The sequence below is a fragment of the Dama dama genome, chromosome X, assembly GCF_033118175.1.
Source record: "Dama dama isolate Ldn47 chromosome X, ASM3311817v1, whole genome shotgun sequence".
In the NCBI taxonomy this organism is placed as follows: Eukaryota; Metazoa; Chordata; class Mammalia; order Artiodactyla; family Cervidae; genus Dama; species Dama dama.
Window position 1 is genome coordinate 98,887,772 of NC_083714.1, and position 16,292 is coordinate 98,904,063.

The 16,292-nt window shown below is 50.2% G+C and overlaps 2 protein-coding genes across 5 annotated transcripts; both read left to right on the forward strand.

Annotated features, from left to right (window-relative positions):
- The first annotated feature begins 1,811 nt into the window (after positions 1 to 1,811).
- Positions 1,812 to 7,123, forward strand: PIM2 (Pim-2 proto-oncogene, serine/threonine kinase). Its single transcript, XM_061136440.1, has 6 exons — positions 1,812 to 2,066; positions 2,213 to 2,322; positions 3,038 to 3,088; positions 4,968 to 5,340; positions 5,780 to 5,956; positions 6,053 to 7,123. Exons 1-6 carry the CDS (start codon positions 2,006 to 2,008, stop codon positions 6,214 to 6,216), a joined length of 936 nt encoding a protein of 311 aa, XP_060992423.1. The 5' UTR covers positions 1,812 to 2,005; the 3' UTR covers positions 6,217 to 7,123.
- A 130-nt stretch (positions 7,124 to 7,253) lies between these two features.
- SLC35A2 (solute carrier family 35 member A2) lies at positions 7,254 to 16,274 on the forward strand. 4 transcript variants are annotated; one of them, XM_061136433.1, is made up of 5 exons: positions 7,254 to 9,004; positions 10,417 to 10,599; positions 12,868 to 13,019; positions 14,560 to 14,706; positions 15,972 to 16,274. In XM_061136433.1, exons 1-5 carry the CDS (start codon positions 8,914 to 8,916, stop codon positions 16,098 to 16,100), a joined length of 702 nt encoding a protein of 233 aa, XP_060992416.1. In that variant the 5' UTR covers positions 7,254 to 8,913; the 3' UTR covers positions 16,101 to 16,274. The 4 variants fall into 4 exon arrangements, with proteins under 4 accessions (XP_060992416.1, XP_060992414.1, XP_060992415.1 ...); XM_061136430.1 differs by having other exon boundaries at positions 8,490 to 9,004; positions 13,970 to 14,706; XM_061136431.1 differs by lacking the exon at positions 10,417 to 10,599 and having other exon boundaries at positions 13,970 to 14,706.
- Positions 16,275 to 16,292: the final 18 nt, after the last annotated feature.

The following is a 16,292-nucleotide window of genomic DNA, read 5'->3' on the forward strand; positions in this document are numbered from 1 at the left end:
GTGTGACCCCCATTTACATTCTCACCTTTATATACAGATATGTCTTTATTTCTTCTCCAGTAACTGTACTATCAAATTCTTGGGCAGGGCTATGATGCCTGACTTAACCTGTGTATCTCTTAGTATCTGCACCCCCTCTAGGGCCTTGTAGGCTTACAGTAGACCCCTAATAAATGTTGGATGAATAAGGGAGAGTACCCGTGTATATTTGCTTTTTGAGTGTTTGTGTGTGAGACTGGTGAGTCCAAGCCTTTGTGCATCTCAGAATGTCTCTCTAGTTGTGTGTGAGATGAGGGCTTGTTTCCAGGTGTGTCAGATGGGGACTGCATGTGGGACTCAATCTCTGACAGTTTGTGTCTGTTTCTGAGACAAGTGCATGTCTGCGTGGGTCTGTCTGTGACAGTGCATCTGTGGTTTCTTTCCGATAGGGTGGATGAATGTCCGTTTGTATTACTGTGACAGATTCTGGGTAGCTATTTCTGGATAATTTCAGTGACAATGCTGCATGTCTGCTGGTGTGTGTGTGTGAGAGAGAGAGAGAGCGCGACTGGGTGGATCCATGTCTGTTTTTGTGATACTGCCTATCTGTGGCTCTATCACATAAGTATATGTATGTCTTTGGAGCAGTGCATGTATGTCTTGAGCGTCTGTGTGTCTTCCTGTGACAGACTCTGGATCTCATTTCTGGAATAGTACTAGTCTTTCTGTGACACTGCATGTCTGATGGTACAAGTGTCTGTGACAAGTTTTGGTGGTGTGTCTGACGGGACATTTCTGTGTCCTTGTCACATGGCAGTGTAGGTGTATGTGAATCTGTCTGGAGTGCCTTTCTGTAACTGCATCACTGGTGTCATCCTGGGACATAACTCTGGCAGCATGCCTCCCTGACAGTGGATTTCAGTCTGTGACAGTACATATCTCTCTGTGTTTAGGACAAGCTCATGGGAATGTGTCTGGCAATATGTTTTTGTGTATTTCTCACATGGTACTGTACTGTGTGTCTTTGGAGTGCATGTCTGTCTTCCTGTAGCATGAGGCCTGTTATTTCCAAATTTGTGGCTAAGGGCATTTTACCACCTCTGAGCTCTTGCAGTCCTTGTGTGTGTCTAGTCCAGAAACACATCCCAAGCCACTACCACCCTGGCTTGCTCCTACCTGCAAGAACCACCCCCCTCGCTATTCCAGATTCTGTACTTGCTGACTGGGTTCATGGCCAGGTCTAGCCAGGTCTGTCTATGTTAAGGGCTCCAAGGCAGTGGTGGTCAGGTTAGTCCTCCCTAACGGCTGAACAGGTTCTTCAAGGATCCCTGACTTGACTTCCCGGGCTGAGGACACCTGTCGCCTAGAGGGCTCTGGACCTGGTTTGAAGAGTACTCTTCGGAGACAGGGTCATGGATAACCACAGGCTGATTCTTAGAAGCCTTAGAAGGCCTGGCGTTATCTCTGCGCTAGTCTCGAGGCAGTGGCGGCCAACCAACTTCCTAGGAAAGGGGGCGGTGTATTTTTTTAAGTGTATATCTGCACATACAGACACATAAAAACAATGCCGCACAACCAAAACAAACCCGGTTGCTGCGAAAGGGATTCCTAAAACCAGTTTCTTCTCCACACGCGCCCCCCTCGTGTGCATGCAGACCCCGCCCCCGCGGAAGACACGGGCATGTATTTGCATAAAGGGGTACTTGAAACGTTGAGGGTGGTATGCAAATAAGGGCTGGCTCCGATTGGCTGGGGTACAGCAGGTGCTGCGTCCGGATTGATCAAAGCCAAGTGGGCGGGGCCGTCGCCCCGGGCGACTCTCTCGGGAGGCGCGTGCCCTGTCTCAGTAGCGTCAGGGCTGGCGCGCGCGGCGAATCTTAACGTTGCGCTCTTTGCCGGCCCTTCTGGGCCACCAGTCTCCTTACCTTCCATCCTGGCGCCCCCTAGTCCAGGTTCCCCGGACTCACTGCCCCGGGCGTCCACACCCTGTGGGCTCAGCGGGCTCAATCTGCGCAGCTCCTCCTCCATGTTGACTAAGCCTCTGCAGGGGCTCGCGGTGGCCCCCATGACTCCTACGCCGCTGCCAGGTGAGAAAGGCTCCCCCTAGTGCAACCAGGCCAGGCGGGCTGCAGTGGTTGAGGGCGGCGCGGGGCGGGGGGAGGGGGAAAGGGTCGCGGGTCGCGGCCAGCCTTTGCACGCCGCCACCCTGACTTCCTCGCCTCCGCCTGCGTAGGAGGCAAGGATCGGGAAGCGTTCGAGGCCGAGTACCAACTCGGCCCCCTCCTCGGTAAGGGGGGCTTTGGCACCGTCTTCGCAGGACATCGCGTCACAGACCGACTCCAGGTATCCACCACGAGGGTCTTGGGAGGGCCAGGTGTGTGTGTGGCGGCGGCGGGAGCCCCGGGGCCGGGATGCTAATTGACCACGGAATGAGCCTACACTGTGTGAGTGGTAGGGTCATGAGGGCTGGGATCCGGTTGTTGAGGGTGTCCGAGTGCGCGCGCGCGGATGCGCGCACGCATGTGTGTGTGTAAGTCCAGGTGGGTATATGGGGGAAGGGAGAATTTTCAGGGCAAGAATTCTGGAGGTCCAGGGGAGTGAGACTGGGGAGTGGGGATTCATGAGGACTCTAGACCTTGGGATCTGGGAGAAATGTATATATATGGGGAAGGTGGGGACCTAGAGCTGAGATTTTGGGGGATTTTGGAGTCAGGTGCCCAGGGTGGAGTCGTGAGGTCCAGCACCCCGCTACAGGGTTGCGGTATCCTGGGGCTAGATAGGAAGATCAAGGGTTTAGGGTGTTAGGAAGTTCAGAACTCAGCACCTGGCGTGAGGGATCCTGAAGCCTGAGAAGGGAGAGCCCAGGGCCAAAGATGGTGGGAGAGGTGTACTTGGTTTTGGAGACTTGGAAGGGAGAAGCTTCAGCTCATTTAGGATTGTGGTGTGTGTGGGGGGCGGGGGGGGGGGGGTTGGGACCAGAAAGACTAGGGTGAGGGTCCAGACTGGGAGATGTCTGGGGGTCATCTGCTGGCCCCCTCACCTCAGCCTGCTTCTTCAGGTGGCTATCAAAGTGATCCCCCGGAATCGCGTGCTGGGCTGGTCCCCCTTGGTGAGTATCTTTGGAGTCCTTTTTGACCTGGCGACGCCATCTCTGATGGTGGATTTCACCTTGCTATGGTTTGTATGACTCTTTGGGCCCTGTAACGGTGAGAAGAACACTCCTACCAGTCCATGTTTACTCCCCTATGGTGACATCCACACCTCCATACAGTTCTGACTCACCCCTGTTCCTCTAGAGCCCTGGATTCTCCCCTCCCACCCTCCTTTTTCATCCTCCTCCAAACATTGCCTCGGGGGCTGCCCGCAGGGCATGCTGGTGAGAAAAGAGGGGCAGAGGTCATTGGTTGCCATGGTGATGGTGGCTGCTTCTCTTCCACAGCTAGCGCTCTAACGGACAACTGGGCGGGTCTGGGCAAGTTGTAGGGGCTGGAGTGCCCCCTGGTGGGCTATGGGGAAACTGCGCCTGTGCAGGCCGTGGGACTCCGAGGGAGAAGGTGCGCCTGCGCAGTAGCGGAATTTTTCGGCCCCGTGAGAAAACCTGTCTGCGACTGTGCGTATCAGTAGATTGGCCGGGAGAGGGCCCCACCTCGGACAGGAAGACTGCTTCTGGCAGTCCATGTGTCCCCGCAAAGCTTCTAGCATGGGGTGGATTTTGTGGCCAGTAACATGTATGCCTTTTATTGAGCACTGACGGTATGCCTCAGATTTTGTTTCGTCATAAAAGCTTACTATGTTCCAAGCTCCACTAAGTACTTGTATTCAACATGGTTCTAGGTGCTTGGTGACAGTGACAAAATATCACATGATGACACTATTGAGTTTTGTTTATGCCAGTTCCTTTGCAGTTAATTACTTTTAGCTATTTAACAAAAGTATTTTAGCACCTAGAATGTGCCAGGCACAGTTCTAGATACTTGGCAATATATTACATTTATTGAGCATTCTTTTTGGGCTGATCCTTTTCTACTAATTGATTTCACCTATTTAACAACTATACCAGGCACTGTTTCGGTGTTTGAGCTGTGTCAGTGAACAAAGCAGACAAACCATTACACAATAATAGTATTTATTGAGTGCTGTGTCAGATCCTATGCTATAAAGTGCTTTTTATCTATTTAACAAACATTTATCAAGCACCTACTGTGTGTAAGGTGCTAGTCTAGTTTCTTTGGAGATGTCAGTAGACAAAACAGATAAATTACTACAAAGTAGTGTTCATCAGTTGCTTCTGCTTTTGTTAGGAATCACTTTCATTTATTCTTCAAACATTTACTGAGGAAATTCCCTGGTGGTCCAGTGATTGACAGTCAGCACTTCCACTGCTACTGCTCAGATTCAGTCCCTGGTTGGGGAACTAGAATCCCAAAAGCCATAGGGTATGGCCAAAATAAAGAAAAATTTACTGAGCTCCTATTACATGCCAGATGTGCATAGACTTTGGTTTTTTTAATTTTTTTGGTTTATTTTTAAATTAATTTTTATTGAAGTTAGTTGATTCACAGCATGTTAGTTTCTGGTGTACAGCAAAGTGAATCAGTTATACATATATCCACTTTTTTAAGATTATTTCCCCATATAGTTCATTAAAGAGTATTGAGTAGAGTTCCCTGTGCTATACAATAGGTCCTTATTAATTATCTACTTTATATATAGTAGTGTGTATGTGTCAATCCCAGTCTTCCAATTTTCTCTCCCTCACCCCCCCCACCATAGGCTTTGACTTGAATCAACTTCCCAATGGCTATATGAGTTTAAGCCCTTAAGATGAGAGAACTGTGGGCCCAGGAAGGAAGAGGGTTGCTTAAGGCCACATAGTCAGGAGGCTGAGGACCTGTGATTTAAGTTGAGATCATAGATCTGAGAAGTCAGCCTCAAAGCTGCTAGCCTGACATCTGTGTTCTCTTTTCTCTCCCTGCTTCCCCCCACAGTCAGATTCAGTCGTATGCCCACTGGAAGTGGCACTGCTATGGAAGGTGGGTGCAGGCGGTGGGCACCCTGGTGTGATCCGCCTGCTTGACTGGTTTGAGACACCAGAGGGCTTCATGCTGGTCCTCGAGCGGCCTCTGCCTGCCCAGGATCTCTTTGACTACATCACAGAGCAAGGCCCGCTGGGTGAAGGCCGAAGCCGCTGTCTCTTTGCCCAGGTAGTGGCAGCTGTTCGGCACTGCCACGCCCGTGGAGTTGTCCATCGTGACATCAAGGATGAGAACATCCTGATGGACCTCCGCCGGGGCTGTACCAAACTCATTGATTTTGGTTCTGGTGCCCTACTTCATGATGAACCCTATACTGACTTTGATGGTAAGTAAGGCTTCCCTAAATCTCTGGAGGGAGTTTTCACCTTTTATCTTTTTGGCCTCTTGACTTTTGACCTCCAATGCTGGGGTGTTCTGTAACCCTTGATCTATAGTGTACCTTTATAATGTTCTTGGTTTTTAATATTAAGTACTTTCAAGCCTTGCTTTCTAATAAAGTCCATCCTCTGATAATGCCCTGGTCTTGTTCTGGGCTCTTATTCTGATGAGGGGATCCTATTATTACCCTGAGTAGTCTTTTTCTGGTAAGGAGGTCCAACTGTATCTTTTAAGTGCTTTTATTCCAATGAGCTTCTATTCTGGTGAGGGGACCATGCTCATATAGTGAGTTCTCTTAATTCTAGTGAAGGGACCAAATTTCTGGGGAGGGTGGGGTGGGAGAAGGTCATTATCAGAAAATGGTCTAATCTGTGGTTTGCGTGCAGGGACAAGGGTGTACAGTCCCCCGGAGTGGATCTCTCGTCACCAGTACCACGCCCTGCCAGCCACTGTCTGGTCACTGGGTATCCTCCTCTATGACATGGTATGTGGGGACATTCCCTTTGAGAGAGACCAGGAGATTCTGGAGGCTGAACTCCACTTCCCTGCCCATGTCTCCCCAGGTGAGACTCACCCCCTCTAGCCCACCAGCCTTTATCCCTCCCAGGGACTGGTGCCCCCAACTCACTGCTAATCTCCTGTGTGCTTCTGATCTGCAGATTGTTGTGCCCTAATCCGCCGGTGCCTGGCCCCCAAACCCTCTGCCCGACCCTCACTGGAGGAGATCCTACTGGACCCCTGGATGCAGACACCAGCCGAGGATGCATCCCTCAACACTCCCAAAGAGGGTCCCACCCCTTTGGACTGGTCCCTACTGCCCTAGTGCTGGCTGGGGCTCCCATTAGTTGACATAGTCATCCTGTGGCCATGCCACGGGGAAAGATGGTTATCTGTTGATCTGGTTTTACAGGTCTCTAAAAATCCAGTGTTAACTAGGGTCAGAGATTGGGGATCAGGGGTAAGAAGACATAACCCAAGTTTGCCCAGTTCCCATTCCAGTTCTTCTAAGGAGTCTTCTTTATAGAACATATGCTGTCTTATTCTGGAGGGGCTCCTTCTTTGATTCTCGTTTTGCTAAGGTTGTTTATTTGGTTGAGGTTACTTACATTCTGAACCCCCAGGACTCTTATTCTGATGAGTAGTAACCCCTACACTGGCACCTCCTGCTACTACCACACAAACTTAGTTTAAATGCTCTGATTTGGGCAAGGGTGCTTTCCTTCCAATACCCCAGTGGCTCTTATTTTAGCAAAGGGACCCTTTCCCCTAGCCCCGGGTCCCATAGTCAAGCTGCTTGCCTGCCTCAGCCCAGGGTTGTTTATTCTGGGGGAGGTAAGCCCTATTGTCCCAGGGCTTTTTTTGGTGAGGGGACCCTACTCTGTTATCCCAAGTGCCCTTATTCTGGTGAGGAGAAACCCCACTTTCATGATTTGGGAGGGAATGGGAGATGGACACTACTAGAGTCCACTAGGTTGGGGTGGATGGTTTTTGGGGGGAATGGGGTGGGGGAAATAAGTCTTGTTTGTTCTCCTGGGGCCCCACCCTCCATCTTTTTCAGATTCTTGCTGCCTCCTTCTGAGCCAGGGTTGTCCAGTTGCTGAAATGTAAATACTTATTATTGGGGAAGGGGAGCTCCAACTGTTATCTTCCTCTTCCTTCTCCCCCTGCCTGGATTATTTAAAAAGCCATGTGTGGAAACCCACTATTTAATAAACGTAATAGAATCAGAAGTGACTGGCCATTTGTAGATGGAGTGAGGCATTCGTGGAGCATCTACTGAATGCTGAACCAAGAGGGAGATGGATTGGATCTCTCCTTTGTCTTCAGGAAGCCTCAGTCTTGTGGTACCATCCTGAAGATCTTTTATGGGTTCCTTTAGGGAGGATCACTTTCCAGGTGGTGCTAGGGGTAAAGAACCCGCCTGCCAATGCAGGAGATGTAAGAGATGTGGGTTTGATCTCTGGGTTGGGAAGACCTCCTGGAGGAGGGCAGGACAATCCACTCTAGTATTCTTGCCTGGAGAATCCCATGGACAGAGGAGCCTGGTGGGCTACAGTTCATAGGGTCACAAAGAGTTGGACGCGACTGAAGTGACCTAGCATGCAAGGAGGACCACAAAGAAAAACTTGATTTTCCCCTCAATTCGTATGTAGCACCCAATATGTGCAGAAGGGCTCCTCTGGAGATATGGTAGACATTGAAGACATCTGGAACACACTCTCAAGTCAATGGCCAGTTCAGAGGCAGAAAAAACCCCTTTCCCCCAACCCCAGGGGAGGAAATCCTCCTCCATGGGAGAAGAAAAGCCCTATTTGGGCACTGGTGGGGGTGTGGTGGAGGTTGAGCACTGATAGGAATCCTCCTAGCCCTTGTTTTCTAATAACATCCAAGGTGTAGTCACCTGCTTTGCCCCAGCCTTTTCACCTCTCCCTTGTCTTCTTACCTGCTCATCCCTCTAATCCTTAACTCTTGACTTAACTTGCCCTACCCTAATCTTGTCCTGACCTCAGCTGTACCCTTTCTTGCCATGCTTTCAAAAGATGCGTGCTGCGTGCTAAGTCACTTCAGTCGCGTCTGACTTTGCAACCCTATGGACTGTAGTCTGCAAGGCTCCTCTGTCCATGAGATTCTTCAGGCAAGGATACTGCAGTGGGTTGCCATGCTCTCCTCCAGCGGATCTTCCCGACCCAGGGACTGAACCCAAGTCTCTTAGGCTTCTTGCATTGGCAGGCAGATTCTTGACCACGTGCCACCTGGGAAGCCCCTAGGGAATTACCTGGCGTCCAGTGGTTAGGGCTTGCTGCTTTCACTGCCTTGGCCAAGGTTCAGCCTCTGGTCGGGGAGCTAAGATCCTGGAAAGGCGCGGCCAAAAATAAAGCTAAGTAAGCCCCTCACCTGGCTTACCTATCCCCTTCTCACTTATCCATTCTAAATGGTGACTCAATTGTCTTCCCTTCTCAGTCTCAACTCCCTTGTGCCTTTTCACTAGCATATCCACAACTGCCCTGCTTGCTTATCTGCCGGACCATCACCTGCCCCTGACCCCTCTCACTTCCCTTCCAGAGGCCTGCGGGCTCTCCAGAGGGCGCAGGGTGCGGTGGGGGGTGGGGAGCTCGCCAGAAGAAGGGAAAAGAACTTCAGGCCAACCGGGAAAGACCCAGGAGTTTTGATGCAGAAAGGGCGGTGGCAATAAAGAGCCAAGATAGGAGTCAATGAGACGAGGAGACAGAATGAGCTGGTGATATGGAAAGACGAGGGTGGGATTAGTAACGGGAATGGGCCAAAGGTTCTGTAAAGACGGCGGGAAACTGAGCCGGCTACATGCCCAGTCTCCGGATCCCGGTGGAATTTGGAAATTCTAAGGCCGCTTTTAAAACTAGCGGTCAGGACGGACGAGGAGAGCCAATGACGCGGTCGGCCTCTCGCTCGCCCCACCCGCACTGGGGAGGCCCGGAAGCGGAAATGACGGATGCGGAAGTGATCGGCTGTTGCCGAGGGGACGGGCCAGGCAGATGCCAACATGGCAGCTGTTGGGTCTGGTGGTTCCACCGCGACGGCCGGGCCAGGGGCTGTCTCCGCAGGGGCGTTGGAGCCTGGGGCCACGACTGCGGGTGAGACAGGTTGTGGCTGAACGGTCAGCGGCGCGCCGGAGGTCGGGATCTCTGGGGGATTAGAAAGATTCTTCACTAAGGCGAGAGGGAGCATCCCGTATGGACCGACCTATGTGTGTGTGGGGTAGAGGGGAGGAAGTGTGTTTTGGGGGCGGGGCAGAGACCATTCCTGGGAAGGTGTGGAGGTCCTTTCTGCAAATGGAGTGTAGAGACCATTCTGAGTTGGAGAGGGGTATTTCACTTTAAAGAGGCTAAGACCACTGAGACCATTCTCAGGGTGTGTGTTGGAGGGGGGGGGTCCGTCCTTATACACGGGAGACACTTTTCTGAGAGCGGGAGAGTTTTTCCTTACAGAAGAGAGGGTAGTGGTTTCTTCCTTGTAAAGGGACAGGGGCTGTTGTGAGTTAGGGTGGGGCGGCTTTTCCCTTATAAGACTTAGTGCATTTTGAAGATAGGGATGTCCATTATATGGGGAGAAGAACGTTCTGGGGGTCCCTTCCTAATGGAGGTAGTTCATTGTATATTGCAGTGAACAGACAGTTTTCCTTCTGTGGCGGAGAAAGGACATTCCGAGGGTGCCAGGCCCTTCCTTATAGCAAGGAGAATTGATTGTGAGTGAGTAGGACAAGCAATAATTCCTTGGCTGGAGGTAGGGGTATGCGGTGGTGGAAGGATGATTGGTGTATAGGGAAATATTTCCTTATATTGTTAAGGGACCCAGACCATTGTTAGTGGAGAAACCATTTACTCTATGGTGTTCAATCCTTTGGACAGTGGAAGAATAATTTCTTGTATTTGTTAGACCATTCTGGGTCAGGGAGGAATCAGTCATCATAGGAGGGAGGGGTTGGAGAGCCCATTCTGAATGTGAGGGAATAGAGTAATTTAGATAAAAGAAAGACAGTTCCTAAATCTTTGGCTTGTTCATCCATAAAGTGAGAATACTGATAGTTCCTTTGGAGATCAGAGCTGTGTAGGGGTCTGTTGAGGTGATCCATATAAATCCCTTATCCCAGTGATAGGCACCCAGTAACACTCAATAAATGTCAAGGAAGCAGTTGGTATTCTGCCCAGGGCAGGGTTGCTTCTCACCCAGGAGAGGAAGAGAGAGGGCTGAGGTGGGTGTCTAGGACCTGGCCCACCTATTTCCTGACACCTCAGCAAAGATTCCAGGTATAGGCTGGACAGGGTGAGGCCCACTTCTCGCATTTTGGCTCTTCCTGCCAGTGGCTGAAGCAGTGGAAGCTGGCGTAGGGATCGGACCCCCATGGGTCAGAATAGGCAGGCAGAAGGAAGAAGTAGTTGTGGCTAGGAGGATCCTGCTTGATAAAGGAGAGGGGAGAGTGATGGTGTGGTTATGCCACAACAGCTTCTGATCCCTTCTTCCCCCTTGCTCCTTCCATTCCCCACAGCTCACCGGCGCCTCAAATACATATCCCTAGCCGTGCTGGTGGTCCAGAATGCTTCCCTCATCCTCAGCATCCGCTACGCCCGCACATTGCCTGGGGACCGCTTCTTTGCCACCACTGCTGTGGTCATGGCTGAAGTGCTCAAAGGTCTCACCTGCCTGCTGCTGCTCTTCGCACAGAAGAGGGGTATGAGCCAGGGAGAAGGGTCTCATTGGAGTCTGTGGAGGGTATTCTGTGTGTTTGTGTGTGTCTGAACCCACATGGAGGGTTTGTTGGGGGAGTATTTCTGTGTCTATGAAAATTCCTGGCAACTGTGGAAGTGCAGCTTGGCTGCCTTGTACCTCCAGCTATGAGTAGCTGCATCCACATTTTTATACCCCTAACTCCCCAGGAACTGGCCCATAAAACACTGAAGGAGGGAGATGGTCTGTCCCTATAAGGTAGCAGGTGACCCTTACATAATGGTTTATTGATTTCTCTTTAACTTTTCCTTATGGAGAATTTCAAATACAAAATCAGAGAAAATGAGGAAATAATAAAATAACTATGTCCTGTCACACAAATTCAACAATTATCATCTCATGGCCACTCTGCAATTAAATAGATAATCATCAGTAATTATCCACTCACTACCAATCTATGTGTCTGTTTACCTAACCCCCACCATGCTATATTGAAATATGTTCCACATGAAGAATTATTTTGAAATAAATTCCCTCTTACTATCTTGAGTAAATATTTTGGTACATTTAAAAAAATAACTGCAATATCTAGAAGTCATACATCAAAAACTTAATACTTTTTAAAGTTAACAAATAATCATATACCCAGTGTTCAAATTTGTAATGATTTCTCAAATATCATAAAAGTTTTAAAAACTTTGTTTGAATCAGGTTTATATAAAGTCAGTGCTTTGAAAAAAATAAAGTCAGTGCTTTGTAATTGGTTGGTGTCTTCTGGGTCTGCTATTTCTAGGTTTCCCTCTCAACTCTTTTTTTCTCTCTCTGCAGTTAATTTGTTGAAGAAACTAGGTCATTTGTCTTATAGACTTTGGGTAGCCTGAATTTTGCTGAGTGCCTCCCAGTGGTCACATTTCACATGTTCTTCTGTCCTGTGTGTTTCCTATAAGTTGTTGGATTTATTTACTAATTTAATCACCTCCCTAAAGGCCTTCTTTTTAAATGATTGTTGCCCAATCATTTATCTATAAAGGCCTCAAATGTGGCTCTGCCTTAGGTATTTACACTGCAGAAAACATTCTCACCCATTCATTAGCTCTAGGACACTGGGAGGCAACAGTTTAGGTACTCACCTCCTGTGTTCTTGATTGATTCTGAGAAGGTTTCAGTGAACACTGTGGCAGACTCTGTTCTGGCTTGTGGAGGTAAACATGTTAGCGATGGAGACTTCAGACAGGGAGAAACAGCTACAGGTTAATCACAGGCTTTCATCTCTTATCTATGATTTCAGCCTGTCCCCCGCCCAATTTTTTTTTTTTTTTTTTAGTTTTCTCATCTGGCATGACTGTGTCCATGAGTCACTGCAGAAATATGAATGTGCTTGATTATGGTGTGTAGCCCCACATGTGTGGTGTGTGTTATGTGAAATATATAGCATGTATATCATGTTACCTTTCCAATACTTGGACATTTTTGAACACCCAAACCCCTGGGTGCAGGGGATTTGGGTAAGGGGTTAGAGATCAATAATTACTCCTGGGACTTAATGCCATGAAGGGCAAGGACAGGGTTTTGTGAATGAACATCAGGAGTTCCTGCAATAACCATGTACAGCGGTTGTGGGGTTTTCCCTGAAGAAGGATACTCAGATGAGCCTTAAAAAATGAGCTGCAAAAAAGTAGGGTGAGATTTGTAAAGGTCTTCTTATATAGGAAAGTATTCTCATGAATTGACTGGAGCAGATCCCAGCCACACTTTCTGCTTCATAGTCAAACCTGCACTCTTCCATTTGACAGGGGCAACTGCTTGATGTGTGGGAGGCTGACGGAAAGCAGCGGCCAAGTGGAAGATTGTCCCTGCTCTCAGGCGGCTCTCAGGCTAGGAAGGATCTAGGAAAAGTCTAAAAGCTCAGTCTGAAACAATCCTTGGTAAACAGCCTTCCACCCACCCTCCTAGAGCATCTACTTCACAAGCTCCTAGTTAGTGATGATAGTTTCATTGCACACACTGCACTGAGGGCTTGCCCTGGGGCTTTGTGCCAGGGAGGTAGGCTCTAAGATGAGTGATGAAATATGGTCTGTGGTTCCCAGACTGGAGTATCCAAAAGTCTTGCTGGAGACGTTGTACTGTAGAGAAACTGTGAGCACAGACCTCATTCTAGCCCTCAGGAAGTCAGTGTGGTGGGGAGACACAGAACCAGGCCCACTCCTGTCCTTTAGAGGATCCCCATCTTTTGGTAGTCAGTGCTAAAAAGGGCTCTCTTCCCTCCGTCTAGGTAACGTGAAGCACCTGGTTCTTTTCCTCCATGAGGCTGTCCTGGTGCAGTACATGGACACACTCAAGCTTGCAGTGCCCTCTCTCATCTATACCTTGCAGAATAACCTCCAGTATGTTGCCATCTCCAACCTGCCAGCTGCCACTTTCCAGGTGAGCCCAAAGCCCAGCATGGCCCCAGAAGAACTGGCTGGGGTGGGGATATAGGATGTTGGGGAGGAAGTACTGCAAAGTGCAGGGGCTGTGTCTCCTGTGGAATGGCCTTGGCTCTTCCTCAACCTCAGTTTCCTCATCTGTGAGAACTGGAAAGGGAAATGGTAATAGTAGCTACTCACGGGGATGCTGGAATGATTAAAAGAAATAATATCTGTGAAGAGCCCTTGGTTGGTGATGGATAAGCTTTAGGCTATTTACAGGTGGCCTCTTTAATTGGTTAAAGAGCCTGGATTCTGGCGCCAGGCTGCCTGGGTTCAAATCCCAGCTCTGCTACTTTCCAGCTGTGTGATATTGGGCAAGTCACTTAAGCTCTCTGTCTCATTTTTAAATTGGACATTGCAATAGTACACTTCTTATGTGAGGATTAAATGAATTCATATGAAGTGCTTAGACCCACACCTGGCACACACAGTAAGCTCTATGTAAATGTTTACTGATGTTATTTCATGATGGATTCATTTGTATCAATATGTATTTATCAAGACCTCCCTCATCTGGATGTTTACAATTCATTCCTTACGTGCTGTGTGAGCTACTTCAAATATGTCAGTCGTATTTACAGATGATTATGTCAGGGCTCAGATAAGGCAAGTGCTTCGTCCCTTTTCACACAGCTGGGACACGGGGTTGGGATGTGGACTTGGTTGTGGCCCGGGGCATCCTTGCACAGCCATCCTCCAGTGTACTTTCTGGGAGGCACCTCAGAGCTGTGTAGTCACATCCCAGTCAGTGGCCAGTGGCTGGATATCTTTGCTGTTTTTATGGTCATCTACTTACTCTACCCTGTCCCTCCATTGTGCCTGGGGGCCCACAGTGGGCGCCATCCCCCATGTGCACATGTTGGGGGTCGGGATCAGCCCTCAGTGCCTCCCACATGCCACTCGCAGGTGACGTACCAGCTGAAGATCCTGACCACAGCACTGTTCTCCGTGCTCATGCTGAACCGCAGCCTCTCCCGGCTGCAGTGGGCCTCCCTGCTGCTCCTCTTCACTGGCGTCGCCATTGTCCAGGCACAGCAAGCTGGCAGTGGGGGTCCACGGCCACTGGATCAGAACCCTGGGGTGGGCCTCGCGGCTGTGGTGGCTTCCTGTCTCTCCTCAGGCTTTGCAGGTGTCTACTTCGAGAAGATCCTCAAAGGCAGCTCAGGCTCCGTGTGGCTGCGCAATCTGCAGCTGGGCCTCTTCGGCACAGCCCTGGGCCTGGTGGGGCTCTGGTGGACTGAGGGCACAGCTGTAGCCCGCCGTGGCTTCTTTTTTGGGTATACACCTGCTGTCTGGGGCGTGGTGCTCAACCAGGCCTTTGGTGGGCTCCTGGTGGCTGTTGTCGTCAAGTATGCTGACAATATCCTCAAGGGCTTTGCCACCTCCTTGTCCATTGTGCTGTCCACTGTTGCCTCCATCCGCCTCTTTGGCTTCCATGTGGACCCGTTGTTTGCCCTGGGCGCGGGGCTGGTCATCGGTGCCGTCTACCTCTACAGCCTGCCCCGAGGTGCAGCCAAAGCCATAGCTTCTGCCTCTGCCCCCACCTCCGGGCCCTGCACTCACCAGCAGCCTCCCGGGCAGCCACCGCCACCACAGCTGTCTTCCCACCATGGAGACCTCAGCACGGAGCCCTTTCTGCCAAAGTCAGTGCTGGTGAAGTGAGGGCTGGTGGCAGCGAGGGGGGGGAGACAGGGAGGGACTCTGGGTGGAGGGTGTTGGGCATCTGCAGGATTCAAGTTGCCACTGGGGCCTGGCTCCTCTGGGGTTGGAAGGGTCTTTTCTTCCAGGTCACTGAAATTTCCGGAAGGGTGTGGGACTAGGGCAGGGCATCACATGAACCCTTCCGCGTAGCCAGGGGTTTTTAGAGCTGCCTCCTCTGCCCCAGTCTAACCCCTCAGCCAGAGGTGTCCTGTCTCTCAAGCCTGGGAGAGTCCCAGCAATCCCTCCACCTTTGTAGGGACAAACTGGACAAAAATTCTTCAGCTCTTTAGTAGTGACTGATGCCTACCTGTGGGGTTCTGATTCCCAGAGCTCGAGGCCTTCTCTCCTCCCTGGCAACTACACTGGATCATGTTAGCAGCTCAGTCTTTTTGTGGCCTTGGGGCAGCTTCCCTGACACAGGGACTTGAAAAAGGGCCTTTTATGAGCACCTAGGGAGAGAGGAAGGGGGATGAGAGCTGAGATTTTTGCATCAGCCCACTCAGGGGGAGGGTGCAGTAGGAGCCATTGGTTTGTAAGTGGTTTGGGGGTTTGTGGTGTAATCAGATGAATGATCCAGGTTGTGGGAAAAAAAGAAGGGAGGTCCTTGAAGTGGCCTAGTCTCATGGAATCTAAGACTGTAAGCTGATGGATGTAGGGTTATTTTCTGAGACATCTGGAGAGGAAAATAAAGCTGCCAACCACAATTGTGATACCCCACTGGCTGTATGAGGCACCCTTACTTCATGTGGAAGGGTGTCTTTAAATTGCTGACATGTGGAACCTGCCCCCCTGCACTCCCCAAAGCTTATTAACCCCTTAACTGTCTCCCAGGGTGTGTGGGGAGTATGTGTGTGCATCTGTTTGTGAGTGCGTGCGTGTGCTTGCACATGAGAGATGCCTGGGCTGTCTTTGCTATATGTACATAGGGCCATTGGATCTTTATTTTTGATTAATTTGTTCTGATTTTTTCGTTTGTTTTTTAAGGGACTGTAATGAACAATGTCAGGATACCCAATGCCAAATAAAGATATTGTATTTATTTAGTCCACGTGTAGCTTTCTGACCCAGGGGACCTGCTCTCTCCGCGTGGGCTGTTACTAACCTCGGACTACCAGCCTCACTAGACACCCTCGCTTGCTCAGGATGCCCACCTGCCAGCCCACCCCAGCTCTCTTGTGTTTTTTTTTCCTTCCCGTTCCCACCACAGGTTGCTCACCAAGGTGAAGGGCTCCTAGCCGCTGGGACTGAAGACGCTGGCCTGGCCTCACTCTCCCTTGTTGCCCTGGCCCAGCCAGGACCAAACTTTCTGATCAGTATTAGTGGTGGGGAGAGGTAGACACTGAATCCCCTGTTCCCACCACCCCCTCCCATGCAGGGCTGACATGACTAAATGAGGGCCCAGACAGGACCCAACCACCTCAGCCTCCAGCCCCTACCACCCCCATGTCCCTGCTATCCCTACAGTATTTCTTAGGTGAGTTTTTGTAAATAAAACATGCTTTGCATCTTGCTGGTTTGGGTTGGGAAG

Coding starts and splice junctions, on each gene's coding strand:
- PIM2 (XM_061136440.1), top strand. CDS start 2,006: ATGTTGACTAAGCCTCTGCAGGGGCTCGCGGTGGCCCCCATGACTCCT. Junction 3,089..4,967: donor TGCTGGGCTGGTCCCCCTTG/GTGAGTATCTTT, acceptor TTCCCCCCACAG/TCAGATTCAGTCGTATGCCC. Junction 5,341..5,779: donor ACCCTATACTGACTTTGATG/GTAAGTAAGGCT, acceptor GTTTGCGTGCAG/GGACAAGGGTGTACAGTCCC.
- SLC35A2 (XM_061136430.1), top strand. CDS start 8,914: ATGGCAGCTGTTGGGTCTGGTGGTTCCACCGCGACGGCCGGGCCAGGG. Junction 10,600..12,867: donor GCTCTTCGCACAGAAGAGGG/GTATGAGCCAGG, acceptor CCCTCCGTCTAG/GTAACGTGAAGCACCTGGTT. Junction 13,020..13,969: donor TGCCAGCTGCCACTTTCCAG/GTGAGCCCAAAG, acceptor TGCCACTCGCAG/GTGACGTACCAGCTGAAGAT.